Source organism: Electrophorus electricus, chromosome 19, assembly GCF_041902795.1.
Source record: "Electrophorus electricus isolate QZ-2024a chromosome 19, ASM4190279v1, whole genome shotgun sequence".
Lineage (NCBI taxonomy): Eukaryota > Metazoa > Chordata > Actinopteri > Gymnotiformes > Gymnotidae > Electrophorus > Electrophorus electricus.
Window position 1 is genome coordinate 17,219,928 of NC_137515.1, and position 22,573 is coordinate 17,242,500.

The window sequence follows — 22,573 nt, forward strand, 5'->3', positions numbered from 1 at the left end:
TTTTGGAAAATCATATTCAGTGCATATGTTGGTGAAAACTCTTACTTGAAGGTAAGGGCTTACATATATTCAGTTTCGGGTCCAAAGTGTTGTGTGATTGTATGTGTAAAATAGGGATGTTTTTGATTTAGTAAAGTATATACAAACATTTATTTAAAGTGAGAAATAAATAAACAGTTGATGATCCTTATCAACACCATTGCTGATGCAAAATCTTAAGGTAAGACTATATTGTATTGTGAGAGTTTTGGGACCAAAATGCAATGTGATTTTCATAATACATTTGGAATGTTTTTGCTTAATGAAGCATGTACAAACATTTTAAAAGAAATATCAAATAAACAGGTTTCTGTAATATTCTTATCAGTCATAGTTTGGTAAAAAGTCTTACTGCTTGATAAGACCAGCAGTTGCTGAAAAACAAATGAAAGTGGCCCCTCTTGACACAGACCAGCCAAATTTGGTTAGGTACCTCTATCAATTTACATCTTTCAGATTTCATGTAAATTTTTCGAGCTGTTCAGAGTTTCAGCAGTTTAATTGGATAAAACACCATTGCTGTTCTGTTGTTTGACATATTGTCATGTTTTTGAGAATTACTGCGGATGCTGGGTGTTACTGTGCATGCTGAGGTCATCGGGATCCCCTCTGGAAGTGTGCGCTAACCATGTGACCTTAACCATATGTAACACTCCTTCACAGCAATGTTTTGAAACACACAGGTGGTGGGGCTATATACATGGCTGAGCATTACTATGTGGATGTTTTGATTTCCTTAAACAAATCTGATTGGATTTCAAGGCAAATGGTCAGGGACTTATCATGACTATGCAAACATGCAGGTTAACAACTGATGAAAAATCGATGCTAAACAGTTTACAAAATCAAACTCAGTAGTAAAGCCACTCAGATCTGAACAAATGGAAAGTAATAATGCGATTTATTGCAAATGCAAAAAAATGAACATGTAAAACCACAATTTCACAAGTATTTTATTGGCTTCAGTGTGACAGTGAGCCCTAACTAGGCACAGCTTGCCGTCGTTTCGGGTAATATCCATCACATCTGGCAATACTGGTACAAATCATGTACATACAAGTGGAATTGGTCTGGTGACATCTGTGGAAGTGCACAACATGTGGTTCATTAGTGTTCTTTTCCAGTACGTTGAACAAGCAGAAGTCATTAGGCTGAGTCCTTAAAGCTAGTACACTGTCAGTTTCAATGTAAATGCAGGTTATATACTGGAATATAAACATTTGTGGGTTCATTGATTTCTTTGTCTTTCTCTCTGAGTCGCAGTTCCTTTCATCTATAGTACACAGCAGCCACTTCTAGTATCCCAAAGCCTTGGAGGTTTTAGTCAATCAAAAAAATAAAACTTGTGCTACAGGTTTTTAAATATGTGGTTACTGGACTAAACGGTAATGCTGTGAGGGTGCTGTGTTAGTTACCGAACCTCTATCCTATGCAGTGTGAGTGGACAGTGATGTGAACGCTACTGCACATCAACTCTGCTTCTCCTCTGCACATTGCAGTATTTTATGCAGAGAACCAGTGACACACTGTATATTCAATTCAACCTCTTCAAAGGAAAGAGATGTTGCCGTTGTGCTTATGCTTGACATACTTACGTACAGTGAAACAATGAAATATGTAATTGCTATATTCTCTAGTTAAAGAAATATATTGTCAATATCAAAATAATTGAAATCATATTATTTACACCAGTTACAAAAAACAGGTCCCCATCTTGTGTGCGAGCATGCTCTCTGTGTCACATAGCGCCTTCAGGTGCAGAACAAAGTTTGGAGAGAGGGTTTACCACTGAAATGATGAAGAGGAAGAGGAAGGTAGGATCACCGTGTTTCAACGCAGCACTGGCTGTGTTTCCGATGAGCTGTGGTCAGGTGACACGCCTCTGCCCAATCATGCTCAGCGGCTCAGCCACTGATTGCCTGAGCAATCACTAAACGACAACAACTGCCTAATCGATAATCAGATAACTGCCAGAGCCAGTTAGCTGCTGTATTCCCGAGAGCAGCAGAGATGCTGGCATCGCCATGGATAAGCCTCAGGCTACCGTTGCCCGAGCAACAAGAACCTGTCTTCAGTTTTTAAAAAAAAAACAAAACAAAAAAAACATATACATCATGTGTAGATAATTAAATAAATAAGAAAACTAAGATAACGAGGTGAAGTAATTCAAACCCCCCCACCAGGCTTGACAAACTCTGTTCACTTTCCCCAGCTGGGGGGACAACACCCGCACCATCGCTCCTACCACGGAGCAGCTTGGTTGCACTCTTCCGCATTCCGAATCCTCATAAACCCTTCCTTTCTCCTTCGGCACGCTTCCCGCTTGCTCCGGCTCTAGAAGGCGGAGCTCGCGGAGCGGACAGTCTCAGTGGAGCAGGCGGAAAAGTCTTCGGACTCAGGTGTGGAGGTGGCCGAGATAGGGGAGGGGTCATTGCCGGGGGCGGGGCCAGTAGGCAGGGAGCACAGCTGTAGTTCGGGGCAGTGGCGGGGGACCAGGAGCGGGGCAGGGAGGCTACAGGACGGCTGGGCAGTGGGCAGCAGCGCGCTCACATCCTGGTGGCATCCTCGTCTGAGAATCTGCCCCGCCTTATCAAGAGTGGTGGTCTATAAGAGAGAGAGAGAGGACTCATCACTGACGGTTTCGCTAAAGTATCAGATAGGGGTGATGTTAAAGGAGAACTTTCCTCATTTTGACATGGGACGCAAGGTAAACACTCCCGTACCACAGTTTACCAATTAATGAAAAAGCAATTTTTTGGAAATGCACTTCAGAATGGCATTATATGATAACATTCTATTTCTAATGCTGGAAAATCCAAAGAAACAAGTGAAGTTCTCCTTTCAGCCAAATACAACAGACAAAAGGAGGAAAGAAATCTGATTACAGCCACATGCATCTCAAACTGATTTGTCATCATGGCACAAGACGAGACAGGCGAGACGGACATCGCGTAGCGAACTTTGCAAGGGTAACCAGCCACTCAGCAAACCGGCTGCATTCATGAAACCGGGAGAGTGCATGAATGTCTACGAGAAACACGGCAACACAAACGCCATTCACACAGAGGGGCAGGCCAGGGAGCTGGGGGCATGAAGCAGATGTTGTGAAATGAACAGCCCAGACGAACACAGCCCCCCATCGGCAGCCGCTCGGCACAAAAGATCGCTGTTGGCTGGCGGGGGTACAAGCAGGGCGTTACCTTATCCAGTACATGCCCGGGTGCTGGTAGAAGTCCAATGACCCTGATCTCTGGACGCAAAAATCATGGTCGAGCTGGGCACAGAGAAACCAGCGCAACTCAGTGGACAGCTCGCAGGCAGCCCACACGTGAGCCATCCCCGAGACTCTATACTGACTCATATAGCTAAACTCCAGATATACAACATAACAATACAGACCAGCAAACTGTAGTGGAAATCAGAACAGTTAAAAACTTTTCCCTAACCCATCTGATCTTCCCTAAATCCCTCTGCCAGACCTCTAAGTGTATTTTTTAATCTGCTTATTCTCTTGGATGTTCAACATGTTTACTAGTTTACTAGACAATTTAGAGACCTTGTCTTTCCAAAGTAACCTCTTGGTGAATTTAACCCACGTACTGATCTGGGATCTGATCTAGGACGAGCTTGCTGCAGCCACTTAGCCTGAAATGCAGCAAGGAAAAACCCCCCACAGGGCAGGTCTGAGGCCAGTGCTTACCGTGATCACATCCACTCCTGGCGTGGTGCAGCCGGGCTTGAGGCCAGTGTTGAAGTGCTTCTTGATCTTTCCTGCCACTGACAGCTGGTGCTCATTCTCTGGCAGGCCATCGTCCTGGAGGGGAGGTGCACACCGAGCGAAACGTCAACATCGCCGCTTCCATGCTCAACGAAAGGCACTCCGATTCAGAAGGCTCGAGTCGATCGCAATAAGTTATGATACGCAACCTAAATATTTCTGTGATGCAGCTACATCATGATTCAAAAATGTGCACGCCATTACGTGTTAGGAACAAATCATTTTATTGACATTTCATGTTTTAGACATTTGTCAGGAGGACAGGATGCAACGCCAACCGGTGTTTTCTCATACATTTGTCAATACTTTATGCGGTTCTTTATCGAGATATTTTTGCGATCAGCACGATGTAAGACGATTAAAGTAACACATCTAAGTGTAATTTAGAATTACAACAAAAGCTGTTGCTGTGTTTGTGCCCAGAATGGGGTCCGTGCGAGATACTCACAGTCACCCAAGGATGTTCAAGGACCTGAAGAGCTGTGTATCGCTGATCCGCTTCCATCTGCAGCATGGACGTGATCAGCTCCTGCACACACACAGACGCACCATCAGTGCTGCCTCAAATGCATTTATAGCTGCTTATTAGTGACCTATATGGGACGTGAATTTATCTTGCAATGCTCAAGATGCAACAAACAAACAAACAAACAAACAAACAAAAACTTTACAGTTCAAACAGAATCTTTTTAAAATGTCTTAAAATAGGTTTTTTTTTTATTATGGGAAACTTGTCTTAAAATACACAGTTTCACCAACAATGTCATGGAGCAAAGCAAATAATTTTGATCCCTGAGGAAACGTCGGGTCTAGTTTCACACACCTTTGCCGTGTCTGACACATTGTCCCAGTATGGGAGAGGAAATTCTAACTGACCCAGCAAAATCTGGTCAAACAGAGCCTCCTGATCATCTGTGCTCCTGCAGGAATCACATGGAAAATCACATTTAAAAAAGACATCTCAAACAAATCTAATCCATTTCAATCCACTTTTAATATAATTCTAACAGAGTTGTTCCTTCAGTAGCCACAAGGGGGCCCAGCTGGTCCAGATGTCTTTAATAACTAATGTATATTGCATACATTAGTTGTCTATATTGGATAGCACACATCACAATATTGGAACTTCTATAAAGACGGAAAGAGACAGCTCACAAATTAACTGACACACACTCAGACTTCAAAACAACAATATTTTCTAATTAAACCAGCAATGTCCTGAGGCATCCAGCAAATATCAAAGTAGTTTTACAGATTATTACTTATTATTCAATGTTGCATTGACATATTTTCATGTAAACAGAAATGTTATTGTGCCTTGCAATGGCCAGCACAATGATTCTGTTGTATCATCTATATTAACTTGACAACCAGAGTTTAATGTGATATATAAACAACATTATGAGTGAAAATAGGAGATTGAAAATGGAACCGGTGAAAAACCTACCCACGGAAAGGCGGGAATCCACATAATAGAATGTACGTAATGACTCCAGCTGCCCAAATATCCACTTTAAGGCCATATCTACAGAAATGAGGAGAGGAACTTAGTTCAGTGCAGATAAGAAGTGTCATAAATATGTTCTTTAAGTAATTATCATACAATACGCATGATGCAATGTTTTAACATTAAGATTTTTATATGCATATCCCATTAGCTGCTCTTACCCAGTCTCTGCAATGATTTCAGGTGCTACATATGTGGGCGTTCCACAGACAGTGTATAGAGGTCCGTCTACCACTGTTGCCAAGCCAAAGTCTCCGAGCTTTAGTGACTTGCTTCCGTCCTGGTGCTCATACACCTGAAGGGAATAAAGACCAGTCGGTTGGTGAGCGCGCAGATCTCATTCTTTCCATCCTCTGAAATGAACGACTCAGAACAGCAATGTGAGCGTAATAGTTTGTAGATATTTGCACCCATGTGCCTTCTATCGCGGAATATTTAAATGTGAATCATCTGAGAAATATAATACTAAAAGAACGGGCTTGGCGTTTACTTCTGCTGCTGGTTTTCTGTGCTGGTAAATAAATGCGAGACTTTCGGTGTTCGCACTCCACAGCTGAATTTCTCTGAAGCTAAAACGGAAAGATAGTGCTGACCCAACTCCTAACCCGCGCCTACTCTGGCTACTCTTCCTCTAGGCCCGTTTTGTTGGGTTATACAATAGCTGATGTAATAGCGCTTCAAACGCGCCACGTTTAGAGGAGCATGCTTCCAGCCGCACGAGCGGTCGTCTTCAGGTTGCACGAAGGGGAAGAGAGCGTTAGCCGCGTGCCACTGGCTTAATGCCCACGCGCAAGGGCGCCAAGTACGTTTGGCGGTTAGAAAAAGGGAAGAAAGCGGTAGGTAACTGAAATCCAGTAGGAAATTGAAATGTCCTCTCCCGTGGGCACTTCGTGAATACAAAGAGACAATAATTAGTAAATATTTTGATCAAACTCTAAAACGATTAACTATAATTTCAGTCTTGAGTAATAAGGATTGGCAATCATGTTGCCGGTTATGTTGCTCATTTGAGAATGACGGGGCCATACAGAGGCGTCCTGTGAGTAATGTTCCAGCCGCCGCGCAGTACGGCAATGGCCCCCTTAATCATCGTCTGAGGCAGACCAGCGCTGCGTGAAGGGCCACACGTGGTCTACACACTGGTGCAGCGCCTCGAGCTGGGAACAGCACGGTAGCTGTCATGGGGTGAGTCACGTCTCACTTCCTCCTGGCGAGAGTGATATCACACGTTCAGGCTTCAGGAGTAGGAAACCGGCAGCCTGGCACTAACTGAGTCAAGGAGTCAGCTAGCTCCCTGCATTCCCTTCTGTTTCTGGCACTGACTGAGTCAAGGAGTCAGCTAGCTCCCTGCATTTCCTTCTGTTTCTGGCTTTCTTTCTCTCTCTCGTTCGTTCTCCCGGTCCCGTTTCCTCTCACTCATATTCTCTCTTTTCACTCAGTATCAGCCCACAAACTGCGGGAGACCAGCAAGGCCATGCACTGAACCCATGTTGGAGCCCACTCACACCACACAAATAACATGGCTGGCATTACAAGGCATCGAGTCATAAAATACGGTGGCTCATAAATACGGTGTTGCGTATCTGTATAATTTGATGTAATTATCATTAAATGGCTTCATGAAGGAATGAATATTTGGGGAAGGGACGAACAAGTACACTTACCAAAAGGTTCTCTGGCTTAATGTCTCTGTGGACGATGTTAAGGCTGTGTAGATATTTAATGGCGTTGGCCAGGTTATAGAGCATGCCACTGGCATCCCGCTCAGTGTATCTGGTAGCAGAGGTAATAGCGTCAAAGAGGTCGCCCCCCTGTGGACAAACAACACAGCGGCAGAATAAATGTACAGGACCAATGTACAGGAAGCTGTGCGTTACACATCATGTTCCAGCTCAGCTCCGTTCCCTGCTGAACACAACTCATTAGCCTAGAGGCAACACTGAATGCACATGCATCAAGGTCATTGTTCTCTGTTTTACATCAGCCACGCTGCTGATAAATAATGTGCACAGAAAGTGAGTGTACAGTGGCCCGTACAGTGGCCTGGTTTGCTTCTGCTGTGGCAGGAGGCAAAATCCACTCACAGAGGCTGCTAAGTGGAACAGCGGCTTAATATAGTGCTTGGCTGGACCAAGACAGTAGACTGTACAGCTACTGAATGAGGAGAGACACCAAACACGTGAACTCCAGGACCTCTGTAGGCTCCTTGGCCCCCCCGCGTTTTCTCTCATTGTGTGTATTGTGTGACGGACACTGTACAGCCTTTTTTTTTTTTTGCCATAAACAAGGGACATAAAGCCATTGGGAGTGGTACACTGGAATGTGGATATAATTACAGAGAAATACAATCCAAGAGGCCATAGAGTGAGACGGTTTGCCGTAACTGTCCAACACCGTTATCCGACACGTTATTCGGGAATGTCTTTCCTATGAATGGCTCCGCTTCCAGCACATGCATAACGAAGTGAAGTGTCATAAGGAACACTTGTGGCCGTTCTCCAAACCTTGACTAGCTCCATGACCAGGTAAAGCTCGCTGTAGGTGTCCATCTCCTCGATCAGCAGGACAATGTTGGGGTGCTTGACCCTCCGCAGGATGGCCACCTCGTTCTGGATCATCTGTTCCTGGGGAAGGAGGTAAATGGAGGGTTAAAGTGTGACCCTAACGAGCTGAGGCCGTTCTGAGCCACACGGCAAGCTAAGTCAGCTCCGAGACGCGAAGTTCGGTTCGGCTGTCACGTCGCCTCGCCCTCCCACTTACCTTCCCTCGGCACTTGCCCTTGTTGATGATCTTGAGGGCGTATGCCCGGCCCGTGGAACGCTCCACGCACTCGTGCACCACCGCAAAGTTGCCGTCGCCGATCATACGGCCCACCGTGTAGCGGTCGGAGATGGAAGCCGGCACTGTGGGGGCGGCGTTCTCCTCCACGGGCTCAGCTGAGCGGAGGAGAGAGGGAGACATGAACACTCACTCGCACCCGCGCCACATAAAAGCTCTCATTTTTATAGTGCAGATGAAAGCTGAAGAATCCCCTTTTGGGTAAAAGCCTTCTCATTGAGGCTTTCTCCCCCCAACTTCACTCAGAATCCTGAGCTCCGTAGTGCTTCAGCAGGTGTGGTTTGGGAGCAGTTTCGCCGCGGTGCAGCGTCAGCGGGTGCTGGTGGGTGTGGCTCTTACCTTCAGAGGCAGGCCCATCGCCCTCGTCCAGGCTGCACAGCTTGGTGGAGGCCAGGGAGACGGAGGAGCCGCCCTGCTCTGAGCCCTACGGGAGACACAGCAGCGGAGGATTCATTCAGGGGCACGTCTCCGTGCTCGTCCGCGAGGCAGACGGCGCAAGGAAGTAACAAACGAGTCGGGTGCACCGCGCTCCTCGCGGTTTCCCGCCCCTCCACCAGGGCTGGCTGCCGCACCTCAACCTCCCCGTGCCTCGCGTTGCAGGTGTGCATGCTGTCCCCGCACCTCCCACGCGACAGCTGTTCTCACCGTCATGTCCCAGCCGCTACGCTGGGCTCAGGCTAAAAACGAGGATGGTTGCCATGACAGCAGGCAGAGAAAAGGAGGGGTGGGTGAAGCACAGAGTGAGCTGTGAGAGGTTTTTTTTTTTCTCTCTTTTGCTTCTATGAGCTCAAGACTTTGAGGAAGGTGGCTGGGCTCAGGTCTGGCCACTTGGAAGGTGGCATGTGTGGAGGGGGGTGATGTGGTTGGGCGTCCAGGGATATGTGGAGAATATGGCACAAGGACTGAGGGAGAAGGAGCAGAGGGGGCTCCTAGAGCTTCAGTGAAACAGGACAAGTCCGTTATCGAAGGACGAAAATGATTACATGAGTTTATGTGATGCCAGCTCTTAATATTACATTCTGCTTCTGTTTCATTCAGATCCTGGGCCGTAGTGATGGCAACACAATTCTGTTGCCATGGAAACTACTGGATTGTCGGAGTGAGCAGCAGCCATACCAACATTTTCCCTGTATGAGACAAGGAGCAGAATGGGGCAGGCCCATACAAAGCAATTTCCTGTTTCCTGTTCAAATACGAGTTCAACCTCTCCACTGTTCGAATGCGATGGTTTCCTGTGCCTCTACACACTAGATTGCGAGCATTATGAAAGGACCCACTCATGCCATTGTGTCATAGCATATTCTGTTTGCTTATATTTCTGTTAAAAATACGGGTCATATCCGGACCTGGATTAATAAATCGGAAGCCTTTCAAGATTGTAGCACAAAACACATCAGTGAAATCCAGAGTATTCCTACACTGAAGAAGGACCTAAAATAAGTCTTTGTTGCTTCAAATCTCTCTTGTCCTGTCCATCTTTCTCCTGAAATCTCTCCTCTTGAAGGACTTCCAAGTACACATGTGTTGGTGCTGGACCGTAGGGACAACCACTTCCAGCACCCTTCACTAAATTACAGACCAAGGCTTAAGTTTTACTTTACAATGTTGAACCCTATGCGCCATCATATTAATACCAAGGCATAAAAATTCCATTCCTGTTTAGTGAGCTAATGGTCTCCAATGGGTAAGAAGGGAATATTCACGGGATTATCTGAACAGATTAAAGGCCTTGCATGTCAAACTGTCATGGAACACTCATCTGGGTCTACATCCTTCTAGCTTTAAGAATTAATTTTGTTACTACTGGCATTGTAAAAATAATCTGTTTTTAGGGTAAGCCGTAATTCCTGAGCCAGCTAACGCCCCCCTAATAAATCGTTTCCCTGTGCACTCTGGGAAAAGGCTGTTAACAGGAGAAAAGGCTGAGTTCTGATGAGACCCAGATTAGCAGAGGAGAGTTCTACAAGACTTGGAAAACTAGACCAAACCACACACATCCGCACACGATGTACAATACAGAGGCAGAGAAATGTGCCAGTACACACACATTCGATTTAATAGCGCCAATTTGTTCAGTCAGGCATATAATGGAGCGAAAGTGTTGGGTCAGACTGAAAATCAAAACACTAATAAAACAGGCCATTTCAGGCAGGGACATAAGAGATCATTGAACAGGAACACAGAACTAACAATGCCAGTTAAAGGGGATTGTGAAGAATGAAGACATGAGATGGATGAACTAACAGTACAGAGATGAAAACAAAAAGGAATGCATAAAAATTAGACTTCCTGAAACATTAAATCCTAAAGGTCAACCATAGGTAAACACAACACAGAAAATAGAAAAGGCATATGAACACATTAAACTGAGTAAACTGAACTGGGCTTAACTGGGCCATTCAAGCTGGGAGGAAGACATGACCACTTTACCACATGGACATTTCACTGCAGTGGTGTGATGTTGCTCATGACAAAAGCATAAAGACATGCATAAAATATATTTACATGCATACATGTGCTTAACAATCATTTTTGTCTTTAACAGCAGATACCCATGCGCATGCAAACCTGCATACACCCACAAACACATGTAAAAATGTTTTAATGAACAACGAACAAATTACAGTGCTCAAAATTAAGTACTATTAAATTAAAAACAACCTACTCTCCAAACATAAATATACAAATGACACACGACACATGTATGTGAGAAGAAGAGCATGCAACTCGACAGACAGCTTAGTGCTATGAAGACAGGCCATCGGTTTGACTGACATAAATGGGAGAATGTGTAAGAACAATACCGTATGGCTGACTCATGGTACAAAATGTGACATCACTGCGTTCAACTGCACACAGTCAAACAGGAACATACTGCTAGGAAAGGCAGCCGAAAGAAAAAATCTCTTCCATCTTTCTGTGTCTGTCTGCATTGTTTCTGCCAACTTCAGGGAGAGTAACCGAACCTTTCAGTATCCAATCTGACAGGCAAGTTAAATCTCATCTCTGATGGCATCACTGTGAGCAGGGCTGCTTGCCAAACTGAGGCAGGTCCCATCATAACGGACCCTGACATTAGACTGTGCATAGATTACCCAGGGCACACATCACATTAATGGAAAATGTACAACTGCCCCGCATTTGACCCAAATAGGGCAGAGCTTCAGCATTAAAAGGTTGCGTGATGCTCTCTGATGCACACAGAAACCATAGGAACAGTGATCATGCACACAAACACCAGGAACAGGGTAACGTTAAGCCACAGTGGTGTGATTCTGGAGAAATAGGTCACATATGTACAGCTATGAAAGCAATACCCTGCCGGAATCTGCACTGGTGCTGTAAAAGTGTTCGTGCATGCATAATGGATACGGAGATGTGTTTAAGTCATGCGGCTCGGATGCTAAACCAAATGCCAACTCAGAACGCAGAATGAAAGCATAGCAACTCTAGCCTAAACCCTGGATATGCACATAACAGTACATCTAGCTACTGAGGTCAGAACTGTGAAGACTGCAGGTAAAACACTGAGCGCTCCTGTCTGCATGGGAGCAGGGGCTCGTCACATGCTCGACGGCGGCGGCCCATAGTCAGGCCACAACAGAAGCAGGAAAACCCTGCAGCCCTCCAGCAGCAGCAGATTCCGGCAGGAGTTTTGCTGCTCAAACGACCCCCACCGCCAACCCCCCATTCACGTGCCCCTTTCTCATGGTGTGACCCACTTTTGGGGCTGATTATTATAAAGGCTTTGGCATTCTTCTCTGCACAGTCTGGATGAATTCTCCTCCAGAGAGACGGACGAGAGCGACTCTAAAAGCCCCACCCCACCCCACCCCAACCTAGCACCAACAACCTTACAGCACCTCCTTCAGAGATCACAGCTCCGTGGAGGAGAATGTCCAGTGAATATGAAATGCTTTGAGTGAGGTGGCGAACTTCCACAGCACTGTGTTCCTGCCTCTGAGAAAAGTGTCAGGACAATTTGATTTCAGTCTCATTTAAGAGTGACAAGGAGAGGCTACAATTTCTCCTCAACCGGGTAGCTCGAGGGTGAGTGCCAGAGAGTGTGCAGCAGCACTGTCCTCCCCGAGGAGGACCTCGTGCGGGTTAGACGAGCCCAGCGTTCGTCCTGCCAGCACACGGCCCAGCCGGCCAGCTTCACACCACCACGCTGCTGCCCCTGAGCCAAAGAGGAACTGGCTCAGGTTTTAACATGGCGAGAGCCAGAGTTTATTCCCCAGTGGCAAATATACACACACAGTGAACACACAGTTTTAGCCCCGTGGCTGTGGTAATGAAGTGAGAAACAGAGAGGAAGGACAGAGTGTGAGAGGCCGAGAGACAGAGATAAAGTAAGCAGTTATCACTGCAGGGCTTATGGCTCACACCAATTAAAGACTCGGTGACTAGTCCTGATTGTGCATAAACAAACCCTCTCATTGGCTGAAGCAGCAGGACAAGAAACGCTTTGATGTGGTCACACACATCATTAAGCCTGAACACCCAAACACACACACACACACATGCCTGCAAATGCACGCATCTTCTAAAGCCTGAAAAGTATGTGATGCTGGTAGAACAGCCTGCTGAGTTGCATGCTCATTCAACAGCCAGGTCAAACAAACACATTGTGCACGTTATCTTTACAGAATCATTACAGAAATACCAAAGACAGAGAGTGTTCTCTGCATGGACAAATTTTCACGCACGTTTTGGTGGCCAAGCCACCGAGAGCATCCGAGTGTGTTTGACGTCACTCTTCCCATATGCTAACAACTGGGGGATTTCTCAGTGGGTCTTCCGCATTGCTAGCTCCACCTCTGAACAAGTATGTGGAGGAAAGGGTTATGTTGGATTATGATGGGTTATGGTGGATTATGTTGGATTATGCTGGAGTGTTACGATGTGCTTTCAGTGCCTGTCCTCTCTTTAGCCTGAGAACACAGAAGGAATGTGTTACTGAAGTTGGGGGGTGGGCTACACTACAAAAGGGGGAGATGAGGAGAACATGAACTAGTGTGGTGTTGTGAGGAGTGTGTGTGTGTGTGTGTGTGTGTGTGTGTGTGTGTGTGTGTGTGTGTGTGTTTATGAGGTAACATTCTTACCTTGCGCTTCTTGAGGCTCTCTGGACTGGTAGGGGAGTTCGGTGACTTCATGGAGTGGGGCGTGGACAGCTGGCTGCCTGGAGTACCATTGACTAGGGGCAAATGAGAGAAGCCGCGTTAACAAACAACCCCGCACAAGTATGCAGGCTGGCAGAACAGGTCAGTGTGGGAGCGCAGAAAATATCCAGGATGTGTCCCATGGCAACCTGCCCTCTTCCTTTCACTGACACCCTTTCCACTGTTTACGACTAGCCTAGCACCAAGCGATCCTGTCACCGTGGATTTTCAAGCAGGACGTGGCTCCGGCTAACCAGCCAACATGCTTGAGGAGAATGAGGACGAGGCGGACGAAGCCGTATCTCCTACACAGCTACCACACCTTCCCACACTCCAATCCACCTCTGCTTCCAGCAGGATGGCAGCAGGATGCTGTGCTGTTACCCAGCAGTCTATAAAGAGACAGCCCCCACAGTTCACAACAGACACTGCCTCCTGTTTAAAGGAACAGGACCCCATCCTACAGAACATCCCAGGACTGATTCAGTCAGCTAGCTCCTTCACTCCATGCACTGCCTCCACGCTGTCTGGTGAATATGCAAGCACAGTGTCCAAACTTCACCCAACCAAATAAAAAATAATAATTTAATTTAAAAAAAACAAAAAACAAAACAAAAAAAACCTATTTTAGAAACAAGACACTAAATGTAGAGATACTAAGCATATAAAAGCATAATACTAACAAAAATAAAAAATAAACACAAGTGCAACATCCAACAGCGTAGTGTTACAATGTAATAACTAATGTAGATCTAGAATATAAATGTCAAACTGTATTACTTGCTAAACCGAACATGCAGTCTTCTATGAATGAAAAGGCGACTGGATGATAGGTGACGAACAAAGACGGTGTGTACGTCTTACGGAAAGCTGTAGTTTGTAAAGACCGCGTAATGTTCGAAATGGACTAACTAGTTTAATAATGGTGGTGACAAGAACTGTCGTACATAAAAGAAATGACTGTACTAGAATAATACAACAAACGGTGTAATTACAAACGACAGGTATTCTCATAGCAAAATCAATAATGATCTACTGGTTTTTGGACACTGAATAGTTAAACCGCTGTCAAATGCGTATAAATATTTAACTAAACATTGACGATTTAAGAAAATACCAAAACAATTTCAAAATGTAAGAAAAGTTCTTATGCCAAAGTGTTTCTACAACTCAACAGTTCTGTTTTCGCCGTGATTTTGTTATAGTCGCGGAGCGGCTCCTACCTTCGTATTGCAGCATGGTGAAGACACAGTGCTATTCCGAGAGGCAGAAAGTCGCGGCACTCTGAGCGCTCGGCTCGCAGGGACAGTGAGAGTGTGAGTGAATGAATGGGCAGGCGGCGCTCCGCGTAGAGTACGCGCCCGTGGGCGAGCACGGGCGGGCACGGGCGGGCCGTGTGCGTAGGCTCTGACGCGCGCCCGCGCCTCTGCGCTACCGTAGTGGGAGGCGCAGTTGTTCAACCAGCGGCTGAGAAGTGCCGAATTTTCTCATCGACAGGCCGATAAATGGCACTTAAACGACGGACGGGGACGGGGAGGGGACGGACACTAACGTGTTTAGAGCGGCGCAAATCCTAAAATAACTTAATAAGTAACCCAATTACGACAGTAAGCGTTTTAAAAGGTCGGCGCAATATATACTAACTATAATATACGTAAGGGAGGTAAACAAGGTTTGTTTCAGTGGCGCGCGTTTTTTCTGTGATTCCATAACATTATGTTGATGTGAGTCATGTAGAAACACGACTAGCGGCACAGCCGACACAGGGAACAGTGTGTTCAGCTGTGCCTCGCTTACACAGACTAGCGCAGCAGGACGAGGATCAATAGTTCGCCAAATGCCAGTTTGAACCCTGTCCTGTCTGAAAGCCTTAAAAGCACGGGGCTGGTGTTATAGTAGTGCTATAATGGTGCGCTGCTCAAAATTCGAACGGGAAAAGTGTGCGCGCGCGCTCGTGTGTGTGTGTGTGTGTGTGTGTGTGTGTGTGTGTGTGTGTGTGTGTGTGTGTGTGTGTGTGAGACAGGAACGAGGAGAAGAAGCGTTCTCATGACCACCATCTGTGGCACCCTGTTAATATGCGATGCAAATGATGCATTCGCAGACAGACTGCGAAGTGTTATTTTGGGTCACCGCTCTGGCACTTTCTCGAAGCATCTTGTCATAAAAGCCCATAACAGAGCTGCTTCCAGACACCCCCTGATATGAGTCGCAGAGTGGGCCCTGCACACGCACAGACCTCCACAGGCGCCTGGAGCGCGTTCAAGGGCATCCGTAGGTCCAAAACATGCCAAACCATGTGGAAGCCTCTGACTGGGTGCTCAGTGTTGGTGAGCAGAACTGTGAGGCATGACGCCTTGTGGTTGTTCCTGCGGGACTGGATCCAGACTTTTGTTCCAACCAATCAATACTGAACAAACGAGACTCCTGGTTCATGACAAATGACCAGTTTCCAGCTCTGTGGTCCTTTGCACTTATGATACGGTGATGGGTGCAAAACAAAATGAAGCACACTAAACCCAGTGACCTAGCACTAAGGTTTAGGTGAGAGAGTGTGTGTGGGGATTGCATCGATTGTTTTAAAGCACATCCAAGCCTACGGCTGGGCAGTGATTAACCGCACAGCACTGTGTCCGTCACAGAACCCATACAGGAACTGAATACACGCACACACACACAAATGTGTATACATATGTGTATTTTATTTTATGTGCTTTTATTCAGCACATATATTTGGTTATTTCGTTCTGGTCTAAGCTAAAGCATTGAAGCATGATTGGAAACGCCACGTCTGAAGAAACTCTCACATTCTTTGAATGGAACATTCGTCACACAAAAACACACTCAGGAGCCACTTCGTTGGACGCATTTACTTTCAAATATCCAAATATCAAGCCAGAGATGGTCCTGTAGGCACAAACTGGCCACGGCACGTTGAAGGATTGTGCATGGTAACAACTGTGCTCCGATCCCAAGCTGTAAACCTATAAGATGCTTCTAATAATGTGGGCGGTGAGTGCATATACATATAAAGGGGAGAGGAGAAGGAAGGTCTTTTGCTAAGTGAATCATGCTCTCTTTGTCTGTCGGCACCGGGTGCTGTTCACGGAGATGTGAATCCAGCCAACGAGTCTTCCGCGGGGACACAAAGTCCTCCGGGAGTCTACAGTGCCCTTGGGTCACGTCGTCCTCGTTTAACTCTTCGACTGGGCAAAGAGCGGTGACAACTGCTCAGCTGACCGTGTCCGGCACGGGCTTCACGCAGCGCTGTGTGTTATTAATGATGCAGTGTTAGAGCATGCTACCGTCTTGTGTCACGACCACGGCCTGGTGACACGCTTGATAGCAGAGTATACGGCTTGCCAGCAGTAGCACGGAGATTTAGGTATTTAATGCATGTATGGACATGCATGTTTGGAAAGAATAATCCTGTATTAGTCCAAGGCTTCCAATCTCGCTTTATCAAGATGGAATAACGCACAGAGACTCCTGCACAAGAGTTTCCGAGCGAGAGAAAGAAAGAGAGCAAGCGAGAGAGTTCAAGACTTTCAGCCAGCTGCTCCGTGTCATGGTGGATATCACATTTAATGAAATTTCTATTTGTGGAGCATCTGTGTGACATGCATGGCAGAGTTTTGGAGGTGGGTGCAGGGAAGAGGGGACCAGCACACAGTGTTACCAGTCGCATTCCTGCAGATGCAATAAAGCATGGCTGGCTGATGCGCTGGATGGAAGCGACAGAGGGTGAGAAATGCAGGGGAAGCGCACGGCCATGTAAGGAACCGTGGTGAACCGACACAGACCGAGCCAGTCTGGGTTTAATGCAGCACTGGCTATTTTTACACAGCTCAACTCTTATTTCCATCAAACACAAGATTGCGTGTTCTTCAACAACAACAACAACAACAACAACAACAAAAAGATGACTGCTGGAGGAGAAGGCCCAGATGATTCGGCACGGTTTAAAATGAAACCCACCCCTAAAAATATTCACATTCGGAAGCAAATCTGCGTTCGGCAGTGTGGGTAGGGATGTGCCACGGAAGAACGTCGAGCCAAAACAGAAGGATGAATGGAGCGAAACCGTCGGATCAAAAAAGACATTTAGGGAGAAAAGGAAAAGAAACATCCTCTTATAGGTGGATTGGAACAGCAGCCAGTCCAAAGAAAAGCTCTCTGAACAAATACACGCAGAAGTGAAAAGATGCAACATGTAGAGACTGCAGGGACTATAAGGGCTGTAAATCTGGCCTGCTCGGTACTACACCGTGCAGTTGAGCGGGAGTGGATTATAATGTGGATAATGTTGGTTTTAATAAACAAAGCTCCTGAGTCTCCCGTGTGCCAGGGGCACTCTGTAATGACTTTCACTGGGATCTTAGCACTGGCTGCTCCGTGCAGGTTAATTAAACATTTCAAGCAAGCCAGCCTGGGTCAAGAAATAGTTTGCTTGACCATGTTGTGATTACGCTCGGGTGCGGAGCGCGGCAGTTCGATTTGGTTCAGCAAGAGTTCAGCTGGCGGAGCAGGTGAGGGGGTAGCACCTCCGCCCATGAGGCAGCACCTCCGCCTGCTTCTGAAGTGGAAGTAAACGAGGTGGCATGAAGGTGAAGGCTGGAGAGGACCTACACACAGCATACGGTCATTTCCATCCCTCAGACTGGACGTCTGAAGACACGCCTTACACGCTTTGGGTCATCCTGTAGAAAGCGTGAGTAACTGACGGGGGTGACAAAGATATTACCATTGAGACAAAGAGGCCACTCATGACTGTCTGCAAATTGATGTTTTATATAAATCTTCAGCAAAGGTGCGCATGTTTGTGTGTGTTTATGAATGTGTGTCTTTGTGTGTGGGCTGCTGGTTGTTCACCTTCAAACACCTATCTGCTAAACTTAGCCTGACTGCAGAAACATTACTGACAGGGTCGGTTACATAAACAGCCTCTCATAGTGTGGAGAGCCACTGTTCGTTCTCTCTCTCTCTCTCTCTCTCGACAGAGGGGAGATAAACACAAGGCCTTTATATATGTTAAATATTCTATTTGGCCAATGAATGTTATCTTTCAGCCTTTCTGCCTGTTCCTGTGTGTCCTCATGCTTTGGAATTCCATTCGCAACTGTAATTCTGTTTTCAGCTGTTAGAAACGACAAACCTAATTTAATTTAATTTCACCCCTTCCATGATTGAGAGAGAGAGAGAGAGAGAGAGAAAACACTTTCACTTTGGAGTCTTTCCAGCAACACCATGTGAGAGAGTAGCATCAGGTAAAAGAGAGATAGAGATAGATTGGGGGGCGCAACAAAGAAAATATGCTAAGGAGTACGACTGAAAAGTTCAAGAACTAAAAAGCAGCAGATATAGTTTGGGCTTGTGAAAAATCCATTCACCTGTTGTAAATACCATTCAAGCATATCCAATGGCTGTAGCTGAACTTCAGTGGACAGTTCACGTTCAGAAAGCAAACCTCCTCCGCAAGGTTCTGTTACAAACACCTAGAACTGATCATTAGCGCAGGACAGCCACAGAACTAATCAGCAAAGTCAACTGAGTTACACAAAGTCACGGCACGACTGTGACTTTTGCTTGAGCTCATACACTTCTTCGGTTAATAACTTCCCGCGTTGTGCAGGCACCCTCTACAAAACCACAAAGCCTCATCCATGATTCAGCACGTAAGACCACAGCACTTTCTACACTGCTTTCCTTTCCAAATTAGTACGGCTCAAGGCAACATTGTGCTTTCGCCTCACCGAGGATTCTGAGCGAACGCCGAGCCTGTCTGGAGGAAGAAAAACGTTCCGGCAAGAACCGAGGAGAAGCGCTCAGCAAACAGGGCCCCGGCTTCCGCCCCGCCTGCCAAAACAGGAACCTGTGCCCATATATGGGCAACGGCATTGTCTCCAAGGCCTCAGCTTCCTTAACCCACGTCGCCATGGCAACCCAGCGGAACTTGGACTGGCTGACTAGACCTCTCCGCGCATAGCTTCAGCTGGCACAATTTACACCAATCATACTGCAGTCATCACCGACAGCGGAAAAAAAAACAAAACATCTGCTTCGAGACCTCTCAGTTTTACACAGAGAAATGCAGGAATGGAGATGTTGTTGGCCACTGTAATATTTGTTAACCGACGTCAACATAGGAAGTCAATAATAATGTCATATGTGAGAGTAAATATTTTATTTTCTTTACGCATAATTGTCGTGTTTTCTATACTGAATGAGGGCTGTGGCCAGTTTATTCAGAGTCACTTTTATATTGCAGGCTTACACACCTGAATAAAAAACACATATACAGACATGCACACGCACACAAAGGTTAATATTACTCACATCCCAAGACGGTATTCAATGCAGAAGTTATCAGGATCTGCAAGATTGAGTCACTGCCCCCAACTCTTTACTCCGCCTTTGTCTGAGTCTCCCCTTTTCCACTTCCTCTCTTTTAGTCTCAGTCTCTCTCTGTCTGTCTGTCTGTCTGTCTGTCTGTCTCTCTCTCCCTCCCTTTCTTCCTCCCCCACACATCCCTTTCTTTTAATCTCTACATCTTTCCTGCTCTTTTGCTCTTCTCCACCAGCTGATGCCCCTGGTAAAGATGTTAGCCCTTGAACTGATGCAGTCCTGTTCAGACGCACCGCTCTTCCAGACAAACTGCCTGGCGATGGTGGCTGACAGCAGACAGACGCACCTTGCTTCTGGCCGGCTACAGTAATTTTGCTGAGTATTCTCATTTCGTAAACAACTTTGAGCATATCTGAAAGCACAGCTACGGCAGGGCGCTGACGCAGTGCTTGTTGTAGTCTGTCTCCCGCTACCTGACAGTGCCGCAGACACAGAAAGAGGAAAGGTGAGTAATAACCTAACTCCCAAGACCATTATGGCTTCCAACCGCAGTGGTCATGAAGAATCTACGTGCTTGAAGAAAAATGGTAATTGATTGATTCTGGGAAAGCAGAGTCAGAATGGCTAGCACTGCTTATACAGACAGGGAGAGAGGGACCTTACATGTCCACCCCAGATTCATACAGAAGTGCTGTGATTCTGGAGCAGTTTTCCATAATTTGGAATGATCCAATTCAGCTTCCAGTAAATGAAAACATGAGCGAAAAGAACCACTGAGACAATTACATGTCTCAGGCAAAAACATGAATGCCATTGTGTATTAACAAAGCAGAACACTTCTGTTTTATTAATATTTTACAGCTACTGGGTGTGTGTGTGTGTGTGTGTGTGTGTGTGTGTGTGTGTGTGTGTGTGCGCACGAGAGAGAGGGAACCAGAGAGAGATAGCAAGCAAGTGAAAGAAAAATCGAATGACACCATGCTCCTGCAGTGCTAAAAACAATAATGCCTGGAATACAATAGTATCTTCTAGCCAGCTTAGTTCACCAGCGGAGCAGGCATGTAGGGTGGTGGGACTGTGTAGGAGACACCATCCGGAGGTTCAGCCCACCCACGCAAATACACTTGTCTTCTAATATTTTTTTTTTATTATTATTTAATGAAAAAAACTGCTTCTTTTCATGCAAAAATGCAAACACGTCTCATCAAATTAGACAGAACGCAAGAGCTGTTTAACGTGATAGATATAGAGAACTAATTACCACATGGAATTATTGCATCCCCAACAAAAGTGGTGCTACTTTGGTTGCATATGCACTCACACACCAATACACACACACACACACACACCCCTGTATATATTACCTGATCCGGAGGGAGACTTGCTGTGCCTGGCCAGTGTCACGCTCCTAGGAGACCCTCTGCTCAGAAGACTCTTCCCATAGGAGGACGCTTTCATCAGCCTGCATTCTGTTACCCAAAAGAAGCCGGAACACGCGACTCAGTACACAGAGTGCTTCACCACACCATGCTCATACCCTAAACCTGTAATCATGGATCATTTACACTCAAGTTGATTTTGAGGGAAAAATTACACTATGAAGTTCTCATCAGACCTGATCTAATGAGCCTCATTTTGCCACGACACCCAACGGCTTAATTATCATAATTGCATGGAAAGTTCCACCCCTCCAGCACCACTCGGTTCTTTGGGTCAGGAACTGATTGTAGAGAGGCCAATCAAGGACTGTCTCAGATAAAGTGGACCAAACATTCATTAGCATATTGACTCAAATTTAGGCTAAATAATAATCTCATATAACAATTGTATGCTCTGCTACAAGATGCTTCCTACAAGACGGTTTATAAGTTAATAAGTTAATAAGCACCTTCAAAATAAGTCCTACCAGTATCCCACATCATATTTCATACAGGTTATATATATACACAGTGGATCTTTTAATAAATAACAAGACAAAATAAGACTACAGATCTGCAGGCATTGCAGAACAACTAAGTATTTAGCGCTGGGCCTAAATGAACGAGAGAACTATAACTTAATGCTACATTATAGGGGGCCATGTTGGCTGCTGTGCATCTCTGCTAAAGTTCATGCATCTCGGCTTGCGCTCATGCATTGCTGTGACCCAGAAAAATATGATTAGTACATTCAGACCCCTCCAAAGAGAATTCAAGAGTTACACGCTGAGACTGTGGGAACACTTTTGACTCTTAGCTGGGAAAATAAACCACCCCACCCCACCCCCCCCATTAAAAGAAAAGTGACTCCTTGTTGAAGCAGATTAGCTTGATTCCTGAAGAGCCTGATCAGAAAAAAACCCTCTGAAGCTTTATTATGTAGTAGTAGAATAGACTATTCTATTCCATGGAAGTATTGAAACATAAAGGGGGAGGATTTTATATGCAATACAATAATACCACTGAACAGTATCTCATTTTGTCTGGTAATTCTTCATAATTTATTCAAATATGAAAAGTTTTCCTTTTTTTTTTTTTGGTTTGTTTATTGCATCCGATTTGTTTCTTTGCAGTAATCACGTTGCGCGCGCGTGCGGGGGGGGGGGGGGGGGGGGTGTTAATGAATTCAGATGAGGGCGAATGAAGTTTCTGACACTGTAAGAGAGAAAATGTCACAGTCAATTAGCAGAGATGGGCTGAAGGGCACAGAGTTCCTCCACATCTCACACACGGAGCTGGAGACGCCCCCTTTAACCCGCCAATCACCACTGCCCTCACTGACACCTGTGTGGCAGCTATCCACTCAGTATAGGAGAACCCCCCCCACAATAAATACAAGAGAGTCAACACACTGTCACCAGTCGCCAATGACAACTATGATCCCTTTAAGGAACCGGTCATCTCTGCGCTTGTGGCTCCATCACTGTCG

General features: G+C 45.9%; 1 protein-coding gene across 5 annotated transcripts in view; it reads right to left on the reverse strand.

The window, feature by feature from the left end:
* Positions 1–921: 921 nt before the first annotated feature.
* dclk1a (doublecortin-like kinase 1a) overlaps positions 922–22,573 on the reverse strand; it is a 41,909-nt gene continuing 20,257 nt past the window's right edge. For 2 of the 5 annotated variants that reach the window (XM_027001618.3, XM_081702252.1), the window contains 12 exons: positions 21,031–21,135; positions 13,268–13,359; positions 8,502–8,586; positions 8,085–8,260; positions 7,829–7,948; positions 6,989–7,135; positions 5,486–5,619; positions 5,265–5,342; positions 4,641–4,737; positions 4,266–4,346; positions 3,740–3,853; positions 922–2,643 (listed from right to left, as the gene is read on the reverse strand). In XM_027001618.3, coding sequence (XP_026857419.2) covers positions 2,374–2,643; positions 3,740–3,853; positions 4,266–4,346; positions 4,641–4,737; positions 5,265–5,342; positions 5,486–5,619; positions 6,989–7,135; positions 7,829–7,948; positions 8,085–8,260; positions 8,502–8,586; positions 13,268–13,359; positions 21,031–21,135 — 1,499 coding nt within the window. In that variant the 3' untranslated portion in view covers positions 922–2,373. Of the gene's footprint in view, positions 2,644–3,239; positions 3,314–3,739; positions 3,854–4,265; positions 4,347–4,640; positions 4,738–5,264; positions 5,343–5,485; positions 5,620–6,988; positions 7,136–7,828; positions 7,949–8,084; positions 8,261–8,501; positions 13,097–13,267; positions 13,360–14,547; positions 14,753–21,030; positions 21,136–22,573 lie in introns of those variants that run through there. The other 3 variants (XM_027001615.3, XM_027001620.3, XR_014118630.1) reach the window with 3 other exon arrangements.